Genomic DNA, 21,026 nt, shown 5'->3' with positions numbered 1-21,026 from the left:
GATATTTGAATCACAATTGAAATATGAAGCATAACATGTACATTTGTAAGAAAATCAAGATGATATGTAGTGGATTGCACTGTGATTGTCCGTGGCAAACATTAGCCTCTTTTAGACAGAGTTCCCACAAAAGTGAGACATCGGATACATAACCATCACTGCCTTTTACACAGACCCTAGTAAATATTTCTGCGACTGTGCGGAACATTCACACAGCAACAAAACATCCCGCAATCAGATCATTGGATGATGTCAAAATGATATAATATATAATGTGATGATATTTATGAAGGTGGTTGGAGCTCTTTCTCTGGGTTCGAGGAGGGTCACCTCTGCAGAAATCAACAACAGGACAGAAGCTGACACAGGTAAAAGAAATAACAAAGTAATATAGACACTTAATTCTGCTACTTTATTTTTTTTGCTTAGTGTGAAAGTCTTGTATTCCATTTTACCAGAGCCAAAGATTCTATGCAAAACTGCCACTGAGGTTCAAGAGGAAAATGAGGATGGAGGACAGGCTCGTGATCAGCTGACCTTCTTTCCTGTCTTGAATGAAACACCTTCTGCCTTTGAAGAAACAAAGCCCTGCTCCCACACGCAAACCTGCGCTGACATTCGCATCATCCTGCAGGAGCTGCATCACGTAGAGGAGGTACTGTTGCGCGAGAGTCTGAAGTAGTATGCTTGCCAAGTTCACCATCATAATAATTATCAGTAGTAGACTGAAGGACTCCAATAGCTCAATGGTATTATATATAGTATATAAAAGGATTTCATTTTTCTCATTAGTGTAAGGCCCAGCTCAGCTCTTTTCATTCTTCCACTGAGTTAGACAACACATGTTGACAAGGATTCTCCTTGCGCTGGCAACCAGCCGCGCCTTTTAATGTTTCTGACAGATGTATTAATAAAAACAGTAGGAGGTGATGCAAGCTGTCTTACATCTGCTTAGTAAGTGTGTGATCTGCGTAGTTGTCTCACAGTGGTTCAAGTGTGGTGAGTCCTGCTGAGCATCCTGTCAAATGAACACAATCATTAGCTTTGAGAAATGCACACGCACACACGGATACGGATTAACACACAGTGTGGACAGCAACACACAAAAGCAGACCCACGCATAATTAGCTTTCCAGCGCCAATAGTGTGATTATGACAGTAATGTGTGTGGGGAGAAATCAATGGTCTGACATTAGGCTCTGTCAATAAAGCCCTTTTCTCTCCTTCCAATCAGCAGCTAAATCTCTCTCAGACTCATAATGCGTATCTGTCCCCTGCACAATACGCAGCTAAGGAAACATGTTTATTGTTATGTATTTAGTCGTTGATGATAAAAATTCTAGCGAGTTTTTCTGAAATCTAGTCATTGTTAGGGCCAATCGAGCCGATTGCAGCTTGTGTTTGCTAATGGAAACTGCCATTTAATCTAACCATGGGTAAAAATTACGTGCCATGTCGCTGAGTCTCACTTTGACTGAGGCTTTCACGTGACACTATTCATCATAGCACGTACGTTTGTGCGCATTTAGACAAGAGGTTCTGATCGTTTAGCAGGTTGCCTATTGTGTATGTGACAGTGATTAATTCCCCTAATAATGGCCAGGCAAGATCTGCTCCTCTTTCACAAGTGTGACTCTTATGTTTAGGGGGTAGGGAGTCTGATTTGATTAGTATAAATTGTAAGGGGCCTGCGGCTATGTTGGGACCCCATATGTTTTTTGGGCTCTGTCCCAGAGGAGCCAACACAGTGGGGCAGCCAGGTGTGCACACTCACTGTGAAATGAGGGGAGAGACAATGGAATTACACACATTAACACTGTGCAGTTAGCATTAGCTCCAACTAGCCCTGAAAGGAGCATGTGGGTCCTTTTTGGTGTTGAATAAAGAGGCTGAAAAAGGGGCCAGGCCTTCTCCTCCCCATCAATCAACTTCTATAATGAAGTGGCCAATGGTGTCTTTTTAATAATGATTAAAATATATGATGAAAATGATCAATCACGTGTTGTCTGGATGCGCACATCACAAGGTGCTTAAATGAAGCTCTTGCTTAGGTCAAAGCAAAGATGTGTGTTGTGATGGTGAGCGGCCTCAGAGTGACTGAAGGCGTGCTGCTCTTTGCCAAAGAGAGTCTGCTCTTGTGCGAAGGATTCACGCAGACTCCGTCTGGAGACATTTGCTGCACGAAGCACCACCCCAGCAGGTACCACTGTTTGTTTTGTACATTCTAATTGCGCAACAACACACATCCGCTTGTTTCTGCCTCTAAATTGTTTCTCCAGTGTGAGGGATTCCTTCATCTCCAGCATGCTGAGTAAGGAGTCAACATCAAACTGCAGACACTGGCTCTACGAGGACATCAAGGAGGCCCGATTTATGCGGTTCTTGTTAGAGGTTAAACATCCCACATTGTATAGAGAAATTAATAAATTTATTCATGTTGATATGCTTCCTGAAATTAAAACTGATGATTAGAGATTGTGATAGAGATCATTTCGAGCTAGAGAAAAAGTAATTTTCATTGTGCACAAACCATGTACCAAAATCATAACGAACCCAGCCCCATTAAAAAAGAAAAGAAAAAAGGCATGGACCACATACCAAGCGTTACATGAACCATCCCACCACTATGCATCTTGGTTTTACATACTCATTTGGTACAGTATGGGACAAAATGCAAAACAAACCACTTGTCTAAACAGGGGTAGATTTAATGACATACAAAATGAAACATCAACATCAATAATGTGTCTTGTTAGGAAATGAAGGATACAGACAAGTGCAGTTGTGGTCTAAGTACAAGGCAATTTCACTTCTTGTATCTTATCACGTATGTTTTGTTTGAGAACCCTTTGCCTAAATCTATTTTTCTCCATCATTAATTTGATGCATGTGTTGATGTATTTTTGTTTGTTTCCTGGGGAGCTATCAAATTTCTCATTTGGGTCAGCTGAAAGTTTGGTAAACAACTTTAGATGTTGAGGTTAGATAAAACATTTTACATGCAAACAATGCAAAAGTGTACATTCTAGTTGTGTTGACTCATAGATCTTGAAGTTCAAATGGCTTAGTTCATCTTACAACTTACAGTAAGGTAAAAACACTGTCCTCCTTCATAGGACAATGCTATTGAGGTCTTCATGAAAAATGGCCACTCAGCCTTCTTGGTGTTCATAAATAAAGACCATGTCTCTGCATATAAAAGGTAAAAAGACCTCTCTGAATGATGGATGTGAAATCTTGACCATTATGCTACCTTGATCTAAAATCTGTGTTGCAGGTTGTACAAGGTGGTGTCATCATTAAAAGGCAGAGGGGTTGCTGACATCATCGCTAATGCCAGGTAGTCAATATAACGGCAATCTATTAACACAGCGAATGCTTTCATACTTGTATTCATGAGCAGACACATCAAAACATATCAAATATTGCTTTCAAAAGATTGATAGTGTTCTAGCTTCTGAACTCTCCACACATCCTGATTGACCGCAGCCACCGAGTTTGGCGTTATGAGTCCCGAATAAGACCTTTTGTCCTCCAATTTCTCCCTCACACAATCTCTCAAATGCTTTCCTCCTGGGTCTTTACATAATTTAAGGCACACACTACATAGTCTACTTTCATGGACGAGGTACACACCATCCTCCTCATCTGACTTTTCAGTTTCCATCTCCTCATCAGCCTCCTTCACTTTCAACAAGGGGTTTCGTTTTATGTTCACTCTAGTCAGAATGTGTAGGGCTTTGACAAAGTCTGGGAGGCAGGTGAAGTGGTTGTCAAACAAGCCTAACTCTTGGAGGCTCTCTTGAGGAACCATAGTGGGAAGCAAGGCATCCAGCTTGTTCAAGCCCAGATTTAAACTTGTCAGGTTTGTAAGGGAGGCTAGCGTAGCGGGCAAACCTGACGAGGTGAGATAATTGTTACAGAGATTGAGATGGGTCAGGCCCACCAGTTTACCAATGGACTCGGGCACAGACTCCAGCTTGTTGCTGTGCAGGTCTAGCCACCTGAGCGATAACAACTTCCCGATGTTTTCTGGGATTTTTTGTATCTGGTTGCGGCTGAGATCCAACTCATCCATATTTGTCAGTTTGAAGATGCACTGCGGGAAAATGGTTATGCCCATGTTGCTAAGTGTGAGTCGCCGCCACCCGTTGGGTTTCATCCGAATGGCCTTTTTGGCCTCCTTGAGTGTCACCTTTGTCCCTGTGTTTGCTTTCCTTTTGGTCATGGTGCTGTAACACACACAGGGAATAACCACATGATTTATTTCACATTTTCAGGCTTATACCACCATTTATAGTAAATCAATTTTCAGTATGCGTTTATGTGTGCGATTGCGCACAGCTCATGTGATTTATTCACACACTAAAAAAGACTCATGTATAACCGGGGGCAATGGAGAAAGCATTCTCTCCTAGGAATTCAGAGCTTGTGTGTGTGTGCGCGCGCAGTAGTGTTATGTTTGAACTAGTGCACGCTCACCCGGTGTTACCCATGGGGGTATTTAAGAGCATGACTCTCTAATTAAGGCTAATGCTGGGGAACAATAGCAGAGAGGCGACACTGGGTAATGCAGCAGAAACAAATGAGTGTTGATGCTCCATCACAGAGTGTGTTGCTTGGCCAGGAAAGAAAGTGTGTGTTTATTTGGGGTGTTTAGGGCATGCAAGTGTAATGGCATACATGACTTCACTGTAGTAAAGTGGATGTACATGAGTGAAGAGTCAAATCAGGACTTTGATAAATGATAGTTATGGGATGTTTGGTGTGTGATGAAGGCTTGGCTCTTCCCCCCTCCGTGTCTAAGAGAGCAAGGTATGCGTGTTTGTGTCTGTGTTACACCCCAAGGCCCTCTCTCGCCTCATTCATCATCCTCTGTATGAGAGGGGCTATCCACTGGTGCTTGTTCTATTATAACCTCCTATAGAAAACTATTGCATGAAATTATTGCCTGCAATTAGATAACACATACTGGGCTAAAGTCAGTGATTGATTTAGTGTGGGCTTACATAATAATTTGTTCAGGGTTTATTGGATGAAGAGAGGACATTTATCTGTTCTATTGTACCTGACTATTATCAACATAAATGAATCTATTAACTCACCATACCGTCTTGTATTCCCAATTCTGACTTAACAAAGTGATGATAGTCTTCCGTTTTAAAAGCCCACCAACAACATCAGCCCCTGTGCCAAAAAAGAAACGCAGGTTAGGACATAGCAGCAAACTAGTTGTCAGCATGTAGACGATGTACTAAAGTAATACCTGGTGGTTGTTATCCTCAAAGTTGAAAGGAAAGCTCGGGAATGCAATGTTTCCTTTCCTGCACATGGCACATGCGAGTTTCCTCTTGTTTGGCATTGTTACTTAGCAACGCGGGGTTCTTGGCAGCAGGATTGTATACTGGCCCACAGAGGGGGGTATCGAAGCAGTTTTCAGGAGCAAATGAATGCGCTCCTAATTTAAATTAAACAACTCGGATAGATAGTGTTGTGCGAGTAAATTACTTTATGAAATGTTCATTACAATCTAACATAGATATGCATGCTCTCGTAGATTAAGTATCAGTGTGGAAGTAATGGAAACAATTAAACGCTGTCAGTGATCACTTAGATATATAGTATTTAACTAGAAGCCGTAAATAACACTAAACAATTAAATGTAACCTATGCTGTAATATATAAATGTCACTGCATTGGAATATAGAGTTGTCGCGCCTTGTAGGACCACGCTGCGCCGCCTATATTTAGTCTGCCGTTGCTTTTCGGAAACCAAAGAATGACGCCTGTCACGCAACCCGTCCACGCATCCGTGCGATCTGCCATCGATAGCTTTTGCCTTGGTTCTTCTCTTTCCTTCGTTTGGAGTTCATGGTGGCAGCTAGGTTAAAAATAAAAAAATAAACAACGGTCGGTTTATAGGTCACGGCATTTTCTGGTTACATCCACAGACGTTGGAATGGTGGCGTTACATGAGTTCGAAACGGCAACGACGCCGTTCGTGAATATTTCCGAAACCGTGGCGTCGCACGAACGATGACGTCAACCAGATCGTGACAAAAGCAGCTGGTAACTCAATCGGCGCTCTACTTAAATTGTACGTGTTAATTTACGTACGTTTTACTGTTATGTTAGCATAAGTATAAATTCGATTTCACGAACTAAAACCAAATAATTTAATCCAGGATTTCTGCCGAATTGTACTGGACGAGTCAAAAGCAAATCGTAAATTAAAACAAGATACATTCGTCCAGCGATTGACAGCATACTTGTCATGCATGGCCTCTTTCTGACGCATTTGGACATAACAAACGTAAAGAGCACGAACTTCTTTAGTTTTGTTTGGTTGAGATTTCATTAGGACGTACACGTGTGCTAATTGATTCGGTCTGGCTCAAACGCCATTGCATGTAATCCACACCATATATTTACATAATACTTGAGGAAATTTTATTTTGTAAAGTGCAAGTTTTTGTTGTTTTTATTAGTGGTGGTGGTGAAAGTAGTAGTAGTACGAATTACCCACCCACACTCTTAAGTATTGATTGGTAAAAAAAAAAAAAACTACCAATCTAGTAGGTTAAGATCATATTGGCTTGATTAACCAATAGATTAGTCAGGCATTGACCATTGCGGGTGGTTACGGGCATACCAATTGTATTGGTTAGCCAAACAACCAATGACATTGGTTACAATATAAAGTAAGTCTAGATAGATCACTTGGAAATATATGTATTGTATACATTTATTGCATTTTAAATGTATTTATTCATTATTATAAATCAATACTAATTGTGAGAATATGAGACCTATAAGCCTGATGAATACAGATACAAAAATTCTGAGTAAAATTTTAGCTAGAAGAACTGAGAGAGGATGCTTGCTGACATTGTGGGAAATGACCAGAACGGGTTTATAAAGGGAAGACAAGGCTTCCATAACGTAAGGCGACTCCTTAATATTCTATATAGATACAAGGACAAAGAAGATTCAGCCCTCCTTTCACTCGATGCAGAGAATGGATAGAATGGGCCTATCTCTTTGACGTTATTTATAGATTTGGATTTGGGGACTCTTTTTTACAATGGGTTAAATTACTACACTCTAATCCAGTAGCCCGGGTAATGACTAACAAGTTTATATCTGATCCATTTGATGTTTCAAGAGAATACCCCAGGGATCGCCATTGTGACCATTTTTGTTTATTCTAGTCATTGAACCATTGGCAATTGCAATACGGTCATATAGTCAAATAAAAGAAATACAAATTGGGAGTGCAGAACATAAAATAGCATTATTAGCAGATGATGTTGCTTTATTTCTAAAACAATTAGCTCATTCTATATAGGCACTCTTGGAACTGGTTACCCAATTTGGAAATATTACCGGTTATAAGAAAAACACTGATAAATCATCATTAATGTTGCTTAAACAAGAGTCGGGTCAAATGGCGAGACAGGAAGTATGCTCTTTTAGGATAACATCTGGCTTTACGTACTTGGGAATAAGAATAATACCTCATTGAATAAAATAATGTCGATAAATTATAATAAAATAGTGGAATCGACATCTCATGATTTGAAGCGATGGATGCCTTTGCTTATTTCTTTTATAGGTAGAATAAATATTGTAAAAATGAATATATTGCCTACATATCTATACGTATTTCAAAATATTCCATTGGCTCCCCTCTCAGGATTACTTTAAAAAGTGACAACATTAATTCGGAAATTTATTTGGAATTAAAAAACGTCCACATGTTCCTCTGTCTTTGCAATATTTGCCCTTTGATACTGGGGGATTAAAATGTCCTAACCTGTATTGGTACTATCTAGCTGTACAACCGAGGACCATAATGTTCTATTTTTTTGCAAATAATATTCTGTCATGGATGAAAATGGAGGCAAGCTCTGTTGAATTACCATTGCATGTGTATATTTATTCTGATAAATATAAACAATTAATTATAAATACTAAATATCCTATTATTTGTAATATGATAGATGTATGGTACAAAGTAAAAGAACAACTCGAGAACAATATATCACAGTTTAGCTATATATGGGGTAACGCACTATTTAAAGCAGGAAAGATGGATATGGGATTTAAATTATGGAATGAGAAGGGACTATGTAAATTGGGTGACTTGTTTGCAGAGGGAAATTTAATGCCATTTGAAGAGATCAGCAAAAAAATTGGAGGTTCGAGAAAACTTTTTTTTTAATACCTACAATTTAGAAGCTTTATTTTAACAATGCCGAAACTTTCATTCTTTTAGGTGTTAATTACTAAGAACTGTTTCAACAAGGGTTTAATCTCAACATTTTATAATTGGCTTGTCTCAGGTTTGGACGATAATGCAAATAGTAAACTTGAGTCATGGAGAACACATCTGAATGAGCATATTTCTAATGAAGAGTGGTGATTAAGTTGTAAAAATGTCCAGAGACTCTCAGAGAATGCTAGCTCAAAGCTACTTCAATATAACTGGCTAATACAGACATATATAACTCCAGTGTAGCTTAATAGATACAATAATAATATACCTGATACTTGCTTTAAATGTAGGGAAGCTAAGGGAACATTTGTGCATTGTATTTGGCAATGTGATAAAATAAAGACATTCTGGCAGGATGTATTAAATATAGTTAGTTTAATTTTGTCTACGAAAATCCCCTTGGAGGCTATAATAGTGCTAATGCATGTATACCCTAAAAAAATTGTACCGAGGTATCCTGCTTATAAATTTATAGATTTTGCAATATTATAAGCCAAAAGGAATATAGCCCTTAACTGGAAAAAAATCAGAATCGCCTACGATTGGAGTATGGATCCAATCAATGGGCCAATACATGGCAGTGGAGGGAATCTCTTATTTTCTTAAGAATAAACTGAATGAATATACCATTTATACAATTTATCGAAAATGATGGTGTTGGTCATCTTTTAAACAATAGGCAATTATTCACATTTTAGTAACAATTGACAGACATGATGTATGTATATAGTGTATGTATGTAAAAGTGTGTTCTTTTATGTACGTGTATGTATGCATGTGTATATATGGATATCTGTATGTTCTTTAAGGTACCTAATGTAACACTCGAAGGAAAATAGAACTTGTTCATTGGTTATGTTTTTATTGATGTCTACGTATAAGCTTTGTCTTTGTTTATTTTATGTTTACAATAAAGTTTACTGTATAAGAGAGTGTGTAAAAGGAGGGTTGGGAAAATTGGGTTTTTGACCTCTCCATTTTTAGGGTGTGGGCATGTTCTCCTTGATTAGAGCATTTCATATGGTGTTTAAAATAATTTTTTTTAAAAAGAGAGAGGCTATGAGTCATTCACACCCATTTGAGAATTTTCAATTGAGTTTGGTATTAGCTAATGAAAAATGCAGTGATAATTTGTTTGTTATCACACAAAAAGTCCTGTTCCAGTTAGCTTATCTTATTTGAGTTGGCAAAAATTTACATTTCAAGAACTTTATTTATTATTGATCACAACAAAAGTTAAATCAAGTCACCTTTCTTTTATTCATAACGGGGTTATTAACAAATATTTGGTAAATGAGGCTGGGATAAAACTGATAAAATCCTGGAACAGTGCAAAAAAAATATATACATGGAAAATCCCACTATATGCTTAACTTGAGTAACTTTGATGGTCAGGGTAAAAAAAGAAATATTGAGTAATAACTAACAATTTCACTACTGTGATTATTAAACGTACGGCTGCTGCAATTCTGAAGGGGAAGTGAATTCCACCACAGGGGAGACAGAAGCGGCTTAAGTCATAATAAACAGGATAAGGCTGAACAGATGAAGCGATTAACTTCATGTACTATAGGAAACATACTGCTGTGGTTTACTTAAAAAAAGTCCTTAATCACTCAAGTGTGGCGGGTCACTTCTGCATTACAGTTCATCACCAGTTGCTGGGCAACAAAATGTCAGAAATGTTTTGGCTGTGGTTAACTGAAGCTGTTTGTTTTCTTGTGAATCAGGAAGACCCCCGTGGTTGAGAAGACAACCCTTGTTAAATGGCAGGTATGACTCAGTAATGCTCCGTTGTGATATTTTTATCCACTTTAAGACTAAAAGATTAAAATGGGGGAAATAAGCATTATTAGGTTGAAATGCTGCCCTCCAGTCTCTAATAATCTTTAAAATAGGAAGTATAATTACTGTGTTCATACTATCAACTCTAAGTAAAGTAATGTTGTTTTCCATATATCTCAGTTTTTTTTGTGGTCTTTATTAATTTGAACAACGCTTCATCCCCTTTCTACCCACAGAAAGGCGAGATCAGTAACTTCGAGTACTTGATGCATTTGAATACTCTTGCTGGGAGAACATACAATGACCTCATGCAGTATCCTGTGTTCCCTTGGGTTCTAGCTGACTACAAGTCTGAGGTACAGCAGTTTCTATTTTGATCCAGGCCATAGGTTTAAAAACAAGCCTTTCTAAATGATATGCCAATGTAGCGTACTTAAAAGTTTAATACAACTGAACTGCATTTAACACACAAAAATGTTGAAGCCACTGTAGCATCATGCACAGTTTGAACATTTGATTCAGTGATTATTTTGCGAACCACTTGAGGGAGCATGCGTACCACTAATGGCTCTTGTGCCACACTTTGAGAATCACTGAATTCTAGGCCGTATCAGGGACCATCTGTTTTTGTGTTAACAGCCACACAAACTATTTAGAAAAATATGATGCAATGAATGAACAGATTTATATTGTTACATATTTTGAATATCTGTGGGTTAGATGTTTTGGGGTTCCCACTTCCTCTAGGGTTATATTTGTTTTTAGAATTGCATGGCTGGATGCTTGTATTTTTATCCAAAGTGCATATGTCCCAGACACTGAACCTGTCAGATCCCACAACATTCCGAGACCTGTCAAAGCCAATGGGTGCTCAGACGGAGAAAAGAAAGCAGATGTTCATCCAGAGATATGGAGATGTGGAAAATAGTGAGGGCGAAGGTACTTTTTCAGCTATCTATTTTCCCTTCTTCTTACATTTTTCAGTGTATATTATACCTTGTACTCAACACGCACTGTGTTCTTTTTAAATTATTTTAGGAGGTTTGTCAGCACGATGCCACTACTGTACCCACTATTCCTCAGCCATCATTGTGGCCTCTTTCCTTGTTCGCATGGAGCCTTTTTCTCATACCTTTCAGGCACTGCAGGTATAACACAATACAAGCTGTGAGAACGAACAAAAACTGTACTTATTACAGCCAATTGTGTGAAAATCATAAAATTTGGTAACTTTCCTCTTTGATTCAATGAGTTGTTCATCATCCATTTAATTAATTTACCTCCTAATTTATATAAATATAATGAAAAAAAGGGTCTATAATTGCATCAAGCTGCGACACCACAAATGTGAAGAGATTTGTCAAGGTATGGACTGGTTCTTAACTGATTAAAAAATAGCGTAGCTGTAACGAGTACACATTTAGATGAAATAAATGTTTGAAATATTATTCAGCTGATTTGTCAGCACAAACAAACATGAACATACAAAGTCTGCAGGTCACACGAGCATGGTATGTTTCATTCAAAAATACATTTTGAGAAGTGAAATTAATAAATAAGCTACCTCTGTTATGAGGTGTCAGTGGCATCTGTTCTTGGTTGTTGTTTTTTCCTCTCTTTTTGAAAACAAATTTTAGTGAGTGAGATTCCAATATATATGTAAATAATTGCAGGAGGCATCTAAAAGCAGCCCGTACAGATAGCCACTAATGTTGTAAATTTCCAGTACGGCGTCCAATTGATTATAATGAAAAGGCATGCATATTTGATAGTCAGAATAAAGCAATAAAGATGTTAGTCTGGTGAATTACTGCGCCTTTTTGTCTACTGAGGCGAACAACAGTCGTGTTGTAATATCCATAACTGGATTTACATCTCTAACCAGGTTTATCAATATATAAGCTATTTTCATTCATTTCAATAATTGTTTTATTCTAAATTACATTCCCTCTCATGAGATTTTCATCACAGATTATATGAATTTATGGAAGTATGAAAAGCTTCAGTTGCAGTGAGGTTCTCTTTTCTGACTACTGTATTAATGGAACATTACATGACTTTTTCACTTGATCTGTCTTCTCTTTTCGCAGGGAGGATTTGATATCCCTGAGCGGATGTTTTATAGTGTAAACAAGGAGTGGGAGTCGGCCTCCCAAGATAACATGAGTGATGTCAGAGAGCTGATTCCAGAGTTTTACTACCTGCCGGACTTTCTGCTCAACTCTAACCACATGCAGCTGGGTCAGACTTCAAAACGCTTTTCCTTTTTACTAATTCAAATGACACTGCGCATATCATGCATTATGATGGACTGGTGACCAGTCCTGGGATAGGCTTCTATGACCACGAATAGGATAAGTGAATAGAAAGGAGACGTCAAGCATATAGTTTACTTGTGAGAGCACAGTTTTTATTTAATATTCTCCTTTATCCATCCATCGATTTTCTAGAGCTTATCCCGTTCAAGGTCTTGAGTGTTCTGGAGTATAACCCAGCCGGTCCCCCTTTACTTTTCATATTTGCAACAAATGTTTCCACACGCGAGCTACAGCTTCTCCCATGTTGTTTTCTTGTTTCCTTGTGTATACTGTAGATAAACATTTGCAAAACGTGTTCGAATACGAAATCATAACATGAATATTGATGACAAGCTATCTTCCTCTGCGCCGTTTTTAGGCTGCATGGCTGATGGAACCGCTCTGGGAGATGTGGAGCTGCCGGCATGGGCCAAAGATGACCCTCAGGAGTTCATTAGAATCCAGCGTGAGGTCAGTGACCTCACACCCTCGGACATGACTACTTAATTACATGATGAGGAGTTTTCCCATAAGATCTGTTATTGCTAGTCAGGACTAAACAAACAACATGCTGTTTGAAAATCTGAACAATGGCCCACAGCTCGAGGGTTTGTGGAATAGTGTTGGTGACACGTACTTTTGTTTTTAAATACAAACCGTGTTTGTGTTGTTCACGTACTGTATTCTCATTTGTGTCTAATATGACGGCCACTTTTCTTGCTTTTCAACAAAACATCTGCAGACAAACAGCCTATTGAGCACAACCCAAGGCAGGCTTTTCTTTTTCCCACAATGCATCATGTCTGCGGGCTCCCGCCGCTTTCTCAGCTGGATCACTGCTCTTTGTTTTGCTCTTGACTCTCCCTTCTTCCATCCTGGGGGTATACTTGCTGTTATCATAGCACAATCTACTGAACTATGCTCATAAAATTAGTAACTTTTGAAGATTGTTTTTTTTCCCGTACACAAATTAAATTAGGACAGTATGTCCCCATTATGAGCTTTTTTCTCCTGTTACTCTACGGTGGGATTATTAAGAATATTTGCCAGCCTGCTGCAGGTCCTTATGTCCTCTTTTTCCTCATTAACTCTTCAAAACCAATCTCTGGCTAATTCTACACAAATCTTTCTTTAATTCCAACATGATGGGGCCCTCATAACTATGCAACATCTGACTTTTAAATGGACTTCTTGAAAAAATCATGCATTTTTTATTTTATTTGATTGCTTGTGCATTCTAAAACAAGTGGTGCTACAGTCTCATATTAAAAGTTTGAGTGATGACTGGCCTCACTGTTATTACGACGCTCTGCATGCCAGGGTAGTGGTTTGCAACAATAACCTGAGTTGTTTATAACAGGCCTTGGAAAGTGACTATGTGAGTTCACACCTGCACTTGTGGATCGACCTGATCTTTGGGTATCGACAACAAGGACCCGCTGCTGTCGAAAGTGTCAACACCTTCCATCCTTACTTTTACGCCCGGAGAGGCCGTCAGGAAGCTAAGGATCCTCTCATTAAGAGCACAATTTTGGGATATGTCAGCAACTTTGGCCAGATTCCCAAACAGGTAAAAAAAAAAAAAAAAGGAAACCTGTTGGTTGCCCAAAATAAAATATAACCCATTGTCCTTGCCGTAGCTCTTCACGAAACCCCATCCAAAGAAAGAAGCGCCATCACCACCTCATCCAACTCCGTTTTTCTTCAATCTCGACAAACTCAAGACGACTGCCCAACCATTTAGAGGTACGCTTGAACCAGGGATGTGCAAAGTGTGGCCGGTGGGGCTGCTCCATTCTTTAATCTGGACCACCAAGCATTTACATTCACATCAGGGGTGTTTCAGTATTTGTTGCATTTGTTTTGTACTAAAACTGGTCAATTAAAATTTATTTATTAGGGGTTTCAGGCGATTAAATATTTTAATTATAATTAATTACATGACTTCAATAGTTAACTGACGATTAATCTCAAAGTTTACATCTATCTTAAATGTACAAGAAAAAAAAGATCAGTGGGGAAAAAAAGTTAAACTAATCATTTCATTGATACAGTATTTTCATAATAATTCATAAAACAGTTAAAATTTAAAACATGTACTGTACTGTAAAAAAGGTAAATTATTGATTTGTGTTGTCATTTTTCTGGCACTAGGTGGCATAATTGCATTTGTAAGACCTTGGTGACAGCTCTCTTTTCTTTTCATATTCAGAACTATCTAATTTAGGTAACTTGTGAAAATTCTGCACATTTTAAAAATTGTCAAATACAACTTGACCCCAGTCTCCACAAATATATGCATTATTATTAAATTTATTACAGTTAAATTCTGATGTGGACATTTCTGCTGCGTTTGCGACTGGAATTTCCCTATTACAGGCTTTCCTAGTAAGGGGGTGGTCATTAACCGCGCGTTAATTTTTTTTGCAGTGTTAAAATAACTTTAAATTAATTTAGAATTATTACACTAATTTTGACACACCTAGTATTTATTCATTATTTATTTTTTATTGATTTAATTAAACAATTGGTTAATGTATTTTTTTTTGGAGAGAGAGCTCAGTATTGTTCATTCGGTAATCTTACCAATTCGACATGTCATCATCATTGCTCTCTCTCTCTTTTTTTTTTATGTGTGTGTGCAAATGTGCGTGCGTGTGAGTGTGTGCTCATTAATTCACCGAAAACTTATTAAAAATCCCATACCGTTCACCTAAACCGAATACTTCAGAATCCCGCTAGAGTCGTGAAGTTGTCAGGAGACCCGAGGAAGGATCAAAGAAAATAAAGAAAAGGGAAATCCAGCACCGACCAGACATCACCTACAACCCACCGGGTTACCAACCAGAATCTTTCACCAACCCCGGAAACATCTCAATTCTAACAAATTAGTGAGACCTCAAGAGACCAAAGGAAAGTCTGAGGAAAGGAAGGAAAGCTAGATGAAGCAGAGTGAGATCCACAGACATCAGCCTCCACCGGTTCAACGACCAGAGGAAGAAGCAGATTGTGTTTGAATTTCGGTAGATGCTCGTGTGGTGGATCTGGCATGCAAAAAACCTCCACCAAAGAGGGGAGCCGTGGACCCCGGACAGGACAGAGCAAGCACAACCCCCCCAGGGCCCCCCAGGCCGCGGCAGCGCCAAGGCACAATCCCCGGGCCCCGCAGGTTAATGTATTTACTGTGAATAAAACTAAACAAAATATAAAAATAAAAACAAGTATACATTAAAATAATATTTATTGCATGCAGTTTGGGTAAAAGTCTGACCATCGCTGAAGTTAGACGTTTTAAGCAACCATTTATTATTGTTTTGTCTTCTTACTGTAAACACCACATCATATCCACTGTAAAGGTTAAAGACAACAGTGACTCCAATATTGAGTATAGTTACAATCCAGAAAATAGCCTGCAATTATTATCATGTGCTCCATCTGCCACCACTTTGTGTTGTTCCCCGCCTTTATTTTATCTCACACCATTTGACGGCAATTATTATATACAAGATGTGTCGCGGTCTCCGGGGGATCGTTTCAACAGTGCGAGAGCGTCCATATTTTAATTTACACTACGGATGGGGTGGAAGGCGCTAACTGTGAACTACGATATGGAGATGACTCTTTTGCTGAGCTCTACTTAATAATCTGAATATCCCTACAGGCCCACTGAGGGAGAGGAGATGAATCTGCAAATGCTCAGGGAGAGATTCCTGCATATTACATTTCATATTAAATCTTAGAGTGTCTGATCTGATCAATAAGCAGATAGAGATGAATAGGAAGAGGAATGCCGGGACTTAGCTTCTTTCTGGGGATTTTCTGTGCAGAGCTGGTGACAAGATGTAATGATGTGTGCTTGTACGGATAGTTCAATTACAGGAAAAATTACACCCCCTTACACGCACACATGCATGGAACTTTTGAAGCCGACCAGGATACCGATCTCTGATAAGGGCATATACTAAACCTAGGTGTACTCTGATAATCGCCTTTTTCAGTGACTTAACAAATGACAATATACAAGCATATTGCGTCATATAGCATAATGATATTTCTTTAGAGCTGCCAAGAGGTCCAGTGGGTCAAATAATGTGTTTGGAAAAAGAGGTGGTGATCCTGGAGAGAAACCGACTCCTCCTGTCTCCTTCATTAAACTGCTTCTTCAATTGGGGTTTCCCTGACAACAGTTGCACCTTTGGAAACTGTACCACTGAAAAGGTAATTTGTATCTGGAGACGCTGATTTGTTTTAGTGCATGAGTGAAAGGAAAAGGAAACGTCTGCATAGCATTTGATATGCAGTCGTTTCTGGGACAGGATATATGGCGTATGTTTAACTCATTTGCTCCCAAAAACATAAATATGTTCTATATTAAATGTTTTAAGTGTCCCAAAGACGTATTTATAAGCTTTTTATGTTGTTTTATGCTAGAGCATACAGAAGGCTTTGATGCAGCCTCTCAACCGCTCAAACCGGTTGAAGCAATGGTAATTATTACAAAAACGGCCACAAGGTGGCAGTAGAATAGAAGAGCTCAACCAGAGCCATGTTGAAAACAAGCTGATTTACCCACAGTTGTAAGAGGATTTGTAAATAATGATGACATTAAGCTAAAGAAGAGACTCTAGAGAATCTTTTTTTATGGTAGGTTCCATGTTGTTATAACAATAGAACACAATATTTTGTGGGCCTTGCGAAATCAGTCAAAGTCCAGTAAAACAGCCGGGAGCGAAGGGGATGGCTTCAGTGAAAATGGCTGCGAGTGAATGAGTTAATATAACACTTGTTATTGAAATACTCAAGTGCAGAACAGTACAGTGCCATAATGTCTTTGCTTGCATGTCCATCGCAAGGCATTTGCCATGTGCGAGAGTTTATGTGCCTGGGGGCCGACGACGTGCGCTGCTTGTCCCAACCCAACGACCGTCATCACTGCAGGAGGCAGCACTGTGGTTTGTGTGTGGGATGTTGTGATCAACAAGGACAAAGTCACCCACATGAAACTCAGACAGGTGAGCCTGGCTGTGTGTGTGTGTTTTAAAAAATATATATACATTAATAATAGTGGGGACTTTCTAACACATATACTGTATTTTCACCTCCAGTTTTGCTTGACATAAATTGTAATATTATTGCCAATTTTATTCTGAAGATATGTTTATAAAAATAAACCTGTAGGACGCCTCTTCCCATCTGCTGTTAAAACCGAACAATTATATTAAAGTAAAAAGGAATATAGATATAAATGATTGTGGTTATTTTCTCCCTTTTTAAAGCACTTCTGGTCCTTGCTTGAATAATATTGATATATACAGGGCGTTTAAAAAAAAAAAGACAAATAAACATCAGTTGAAATCTGAATATGACTAACTACATGTCCAAGGCAAACAAAATTCAATAGGTTTCATGTTGAAAAATAGATTTCTCAAAGCTATACACCACGCAGTTTCCTATTTGCCCTCCACTTTTAATTTTCTTTTTCAAGGAGAAGTCAACCCCAAAATTTGATGAAATGAAATATGAATTAAGCAGCAGAATACAACCATTTTTAATTATCTAAGGGGGCGGCCATTTTTGCCACTTGCTGTCGACTGAAAAATGACATCATAGTTGCTCATGGCTCAGGTAGTGACCAATCACAGCTCAGCTTCAGAACCTGATTGGTTGTTACCTGAGCACTGAGCATATGTAATGTAATTTTAGTTCAGGGTTGATTTTAGTGCTTAATCATATTCCACTAACACAATATTTATCAGAATTCCATGTTTAAACTAAAGACTTCATAGAACATAATATTGTAATAAAAGTTTGGGGTTGACTTCCCCTTTAAATCTGCTTTACAGTACAGTCATTTTATTCAAAATGGCTGAACTTCAAGCATATTCTAACACACAAATTAAAACTTTTCTTTGCTATTATATGTCACTCTTCACCTTGGACAAAAAGAAAAAGCTGAACATTAATGTAACATTCAGTTTAGCTTGTTTTTACACATCTGACTGAAATTAAAGATCATTTGACCAGTTTTGTTCATTACAATTTGAATATATGTCATATTTTTTTAAATGCCCTGTATTATGCATCACGTTTACCCACAGCCGCTATACGGCCACACTGAGGTGGTGACATGTTTGGCTGCGTCTGAGGTCCATAGCTTGGTGGTGAGCGGTTCCGGTGATCTCACGTGCATCTTGTGGGATCTGGAGGAGCTCAGCTACATCACACAGCTGGTGGGACATACAAGCAGCATCTGTGCAGTGGCTATAAATGACCTCACAGTAAGTCTGACCTGAGTATTGTGCTCACAGAATGAGGAAGGGAGGCTGCTTTGTGTGTATCCTATTTTTCTTTCACATATGCACTGATGGGCGTTAACGCTGCACTACTCTGTCCAAGGGTGAGATTGCGTCATGTGCCGGGCATGTGTTCTACCTGTGGACGATGAAGGGGCAACTGTTGGCCTGCACTGACACTTCCTGTGGGCCTCGGTCTGACATCCTTTGTGTCAGCTTTACGCAGCAACATGAGTGGGATGCCAAGAATGTCGTGGCCACCGGCTGTGCAGATGGCATCATACGGGCAAGTATTGCTCTTTAAAAAGAACAATAAAAAACATTTCAAATGACCTTTGAAATCATACCGAATATCATATTTTTAAACATAACATAAGGACAAACATTGCTTGTATAGTCAAATATTAGTGCTGTCAAACGAATTTTTTTTTTAAACTACCGGTAATTAATCGCACAATTTTCCGTAATGAATCGCGATTAATCACTATTAATCAAAATTTTCTATTTTTCTTTCTTCAAAGCTAATCAAATAGAAAAGTATATTTATCATCAAAGACTCTTCTAATAGCTTTCTTTGATCCTTGAATAGAATACTTCTGTAAAATTCAGCTGTTAAACAAAACAATCAAAATGGACTCGGCTTTACAGGCCATTTTTTTTCCCCCATAGAAACAATTCTCAGAACACTGTCACAAGTTTGTTTCTGCTCACAAGCACCACACTTGGTTTGCAAGGCCCAGTAACTTGAGGTAACTTGAGCTGGGAATTTTGCCCTGGGATGATGCTCCAAAGGCGTACAACTAATATGTTATTTGAATTTGGCTCTAAAAAGTATGCAAATTGCTTTAGAATTCAACAAGCGCCAAGCAAGTAAATCAGGAACTATAACTACCTATAGTCAAGGGTTGTTAAAAAAATAGATTCAGCGATATATTGCGATTCTACAGCACGCAATTCTCATATTGATTCAATAAGCGGCCGAATCAATATTTAAACATAAATTTTTGATGGAAATATTCAACAAAACGTCTTTCTTAGGGTTAGGGTTCACACTTTATTGGAACATTAAGCCTTAATATTTCATTTCAATGCTGTTCAAATATTAAACAGATTGTTAGGGCCCGAGCAGCTAACGCTGCGAGGTCCATATTGTTTTTCGTTCGTATTCTTCTTCTTCTTTTTCTTCTTTGTAAATGATCTAATGTTTGGGGACCTAAACATTTGCGAAAACTCACCAAACTTTGCACACTCCTTGAGCTCGGCGAACATTTTTACATTATTAAGTTGCCATAACAACATAACAACATATAGCGCCCCTTAGCGTGGAAAAATATGCACCAATCCCGGCACGTGGAGCGCCTCGAGACACAAAAAAGTCAGTGGAAGCCATATCCTAAAATGTACAGGAAGTCAGCTATGAATTTTTGAATGTCTATTTTTGCACATTCACTGTGGTCATTCTCTTTGCCCATTTGCCAACAGTTTTCATCCAATTTACTTTTATTTATTAATGTATTGACAAAAATATAAAATAGGACGCTGATTTTTGAGGGTTTTTCATTGACCAAAACACTTTACACACTCATCACACCTGGCAACAAAATAATTCCATATGTAAAGGTTTATTATGCCATTTTCAACGAAATTCTGCTTCCAGTGTGCCACTACCTCAACGTAACTTTACCCCAACCTGCAAGTACCCCAGAGTGGCCCAGGCTGCAGTGGCTGACAGTTATAAGCCTGAAGTTTCAGATAAATGAATACATGTTCATACAAATCTTACAGTGTACATGTACAAGTTAACTGATTAGTATTTTATAAATTTGAGTAAAAAAAATCGCAATAATCGACCGAATCGTGACCTATGAATCGCAATTCGCACCTCTACTATATCCATGTTAATCTTCCCGCCATTGACTCCTCCAAATTTGGCTGCACACTGAGTTAACTGAGGTAATTTAATACATTTAAATTAATTTCCAGAATTAACGCTTTAATTTTGACAGCCCTATAACATTTATAACAGTAGCACAAAATATGTCCACAAATTTCCGTCACCTCCAGTTGAGAATCACTGCACTTTTTGTGCCACTAACAATGCAAGAAAGAGGAAATTGTTTGGCTTTATACAGTGTACAACTGCATAGTGTTTGAATGCATGTCATTACTTTGCTATTAGCCGCCTCGCAGGTTGCAGCCCGGTGTCCATCAAGATAATAATAACAGCGTATGGGTTGTGGGTGTGGGTGTGTTTAATAGAAGCATAATGCTGCCTTGCTGCAATCAAACCGCAAACTCTTAAATTAGGCCTCCGCTAGGGAATGGGTGCCAATGCCAACACATGCTCACAATTGGTATTATTACTTTATTATT

General features: G+C 38.5%; 2 protein-coding genes across 5 annotated transcripts in view; one reads left to right on the top strand and one right to left on the bottom strand.

Annotated features, from left to right (window-relative positions):
- Nucleotides 1–21,026, top strand: part of wdfy4 (WDFY family member 4) — a 51,343-nt gene that overhangs the window by 29,131 nt on the left and 1,186 nt on the right. For all 3 annotated transcript variants that reach the window (XM_086092780.1, XM_086092778.1, XM_086092779.1), the window contains exons 46-63: nucleotides 293–368; nucleotides 459–655; nucleotides 2,052–2,200; nucleotides 2,280–2,391; nucleotides 3,117–3,202; nucleotides 3,278–3,340; nucleotides 10,009–10,051; nucleotides 10,300–10,419; nucleotides 10,879–11,002; nucleotides 11,102–11,211; nucleotides 12,154–12,304; nucleotides 12,740–12,831; nucleotides 13,721–13,930; nucleotides 14,001–14,106; nucleotides 16,421–16,578; nucleotides 17,214–17,372; nucleotides 18,459–18,638; nucleotides 18,757–18,939. In XM_086092780.1, the coding sequence (XP_085948906.1) occupies nucleotides 293–368; nucleotides 459–655; nucleotides 2,052–2,200; nucleotides 2,280–2,391; nucleotides 3,117–3,202; nucleotides 3,278–3,340; nucleotides 10,009–10,051; nucleotides 10,300–10,419; nucleotides 10,879–11,002; nucleotides 11,102–11,211; nucleotides 12,154–12,304; nucleotides 12,740–12,831; nucleotides 13,721–13,930; nucleotides 14,001–14,106; nucleotides 16,421–16,578; nucleotides 17,214–17,372; nucleotides 18,459–18,638; nucleotides 18,757–18,939 (2,319 nt within the window). The remainder of the gene's footprint in view (nucleotides 1–292; nucleotides 369–458; nucleotides 656–2,051; nucleotides 2,201–2,279; nucleotides 2,392–3,116; nucleotides 3,203–3,277; nucleotides 3,341–10,008; nucleotides 10,052–10,299; nucleotides 10,420–10,878; nucleotides 11,003–11,101; nucleotides 11,212–12,153; nucleotides 12,305–12,739; nucleotides 12,832–13,720; nucleotides 13,931–14,000; nucleotides 14,107–16,420; nucleotides 16,579–17,213; nucleotides 17,373–18,458; nucleotides 18,639–18,756; nucleotides 18,940–21,026) is intronic.
- On the bottom strand, nucleotides 2,707–6,278 carry lrrc18a (leucine rich repeat containing 18a). 2 transcript variants are annotated; one of them, XM_086092781.1, is made up of 3 exons: nucleotides 5,267–6,278; nucleotides 5,106–5,187; nucleotides 2,707–4,232 (listed from the first exon to the last, which is right to left on the bottom strand). In XM_086092781.1, the coding sequence occupies exon 3, from the start codon at nucleotides 4,226–4,228 to the stop codon at nucleotides 3,419–3,421; it is 810 nt and encodes a 269-aa protein (XP_085948907.1). In that variant the 5' UTR covers nucleotides 4,229–4,232; nucleotides 5,106–5,187; nucleotides 5,267–6,278; the 3' UTR covers nucleotides 2,707–3,418. The 2 variants fall into 2 exon arrangements, with proteins under 2 accessions (XP_085948907.1, XP_085948909.1); XM_086092783.1 differs by having other exon boundaries at nucleotides 5,111–5,187.

The sequence above is a fragment of the Leptonotus elevatus genome, chromosome 13, assembly GCF_054856555.1.
Source record: "Leptonotus elevatus isolate MCC_2025b chromosome 13, RoL_Lele_1.0, whole genome shotgun sequence".
In the NCBI taxonomy this organism is placed as follows: domain Eukaryota; kingdom Metazoa; phylum Chordata; class Actinopteri; order Syngnathiformes; family Syngnathidae; genus Leptonotus; species Leptonotus elevatus.
Note: the sequence above shows the minus strand (reverse complement) of the source record. Positions and strands in the feature narration are given on the sequence as shown.

Coding starts and splice junctions, on each gene's coding strand:
- lrrc18a (XM_086092781.1), bottom strand. CDS start 4,228: ATGACCAAAAGGAAAGCAAACACAGGGACAAAGGTGACACTCAAGGAG.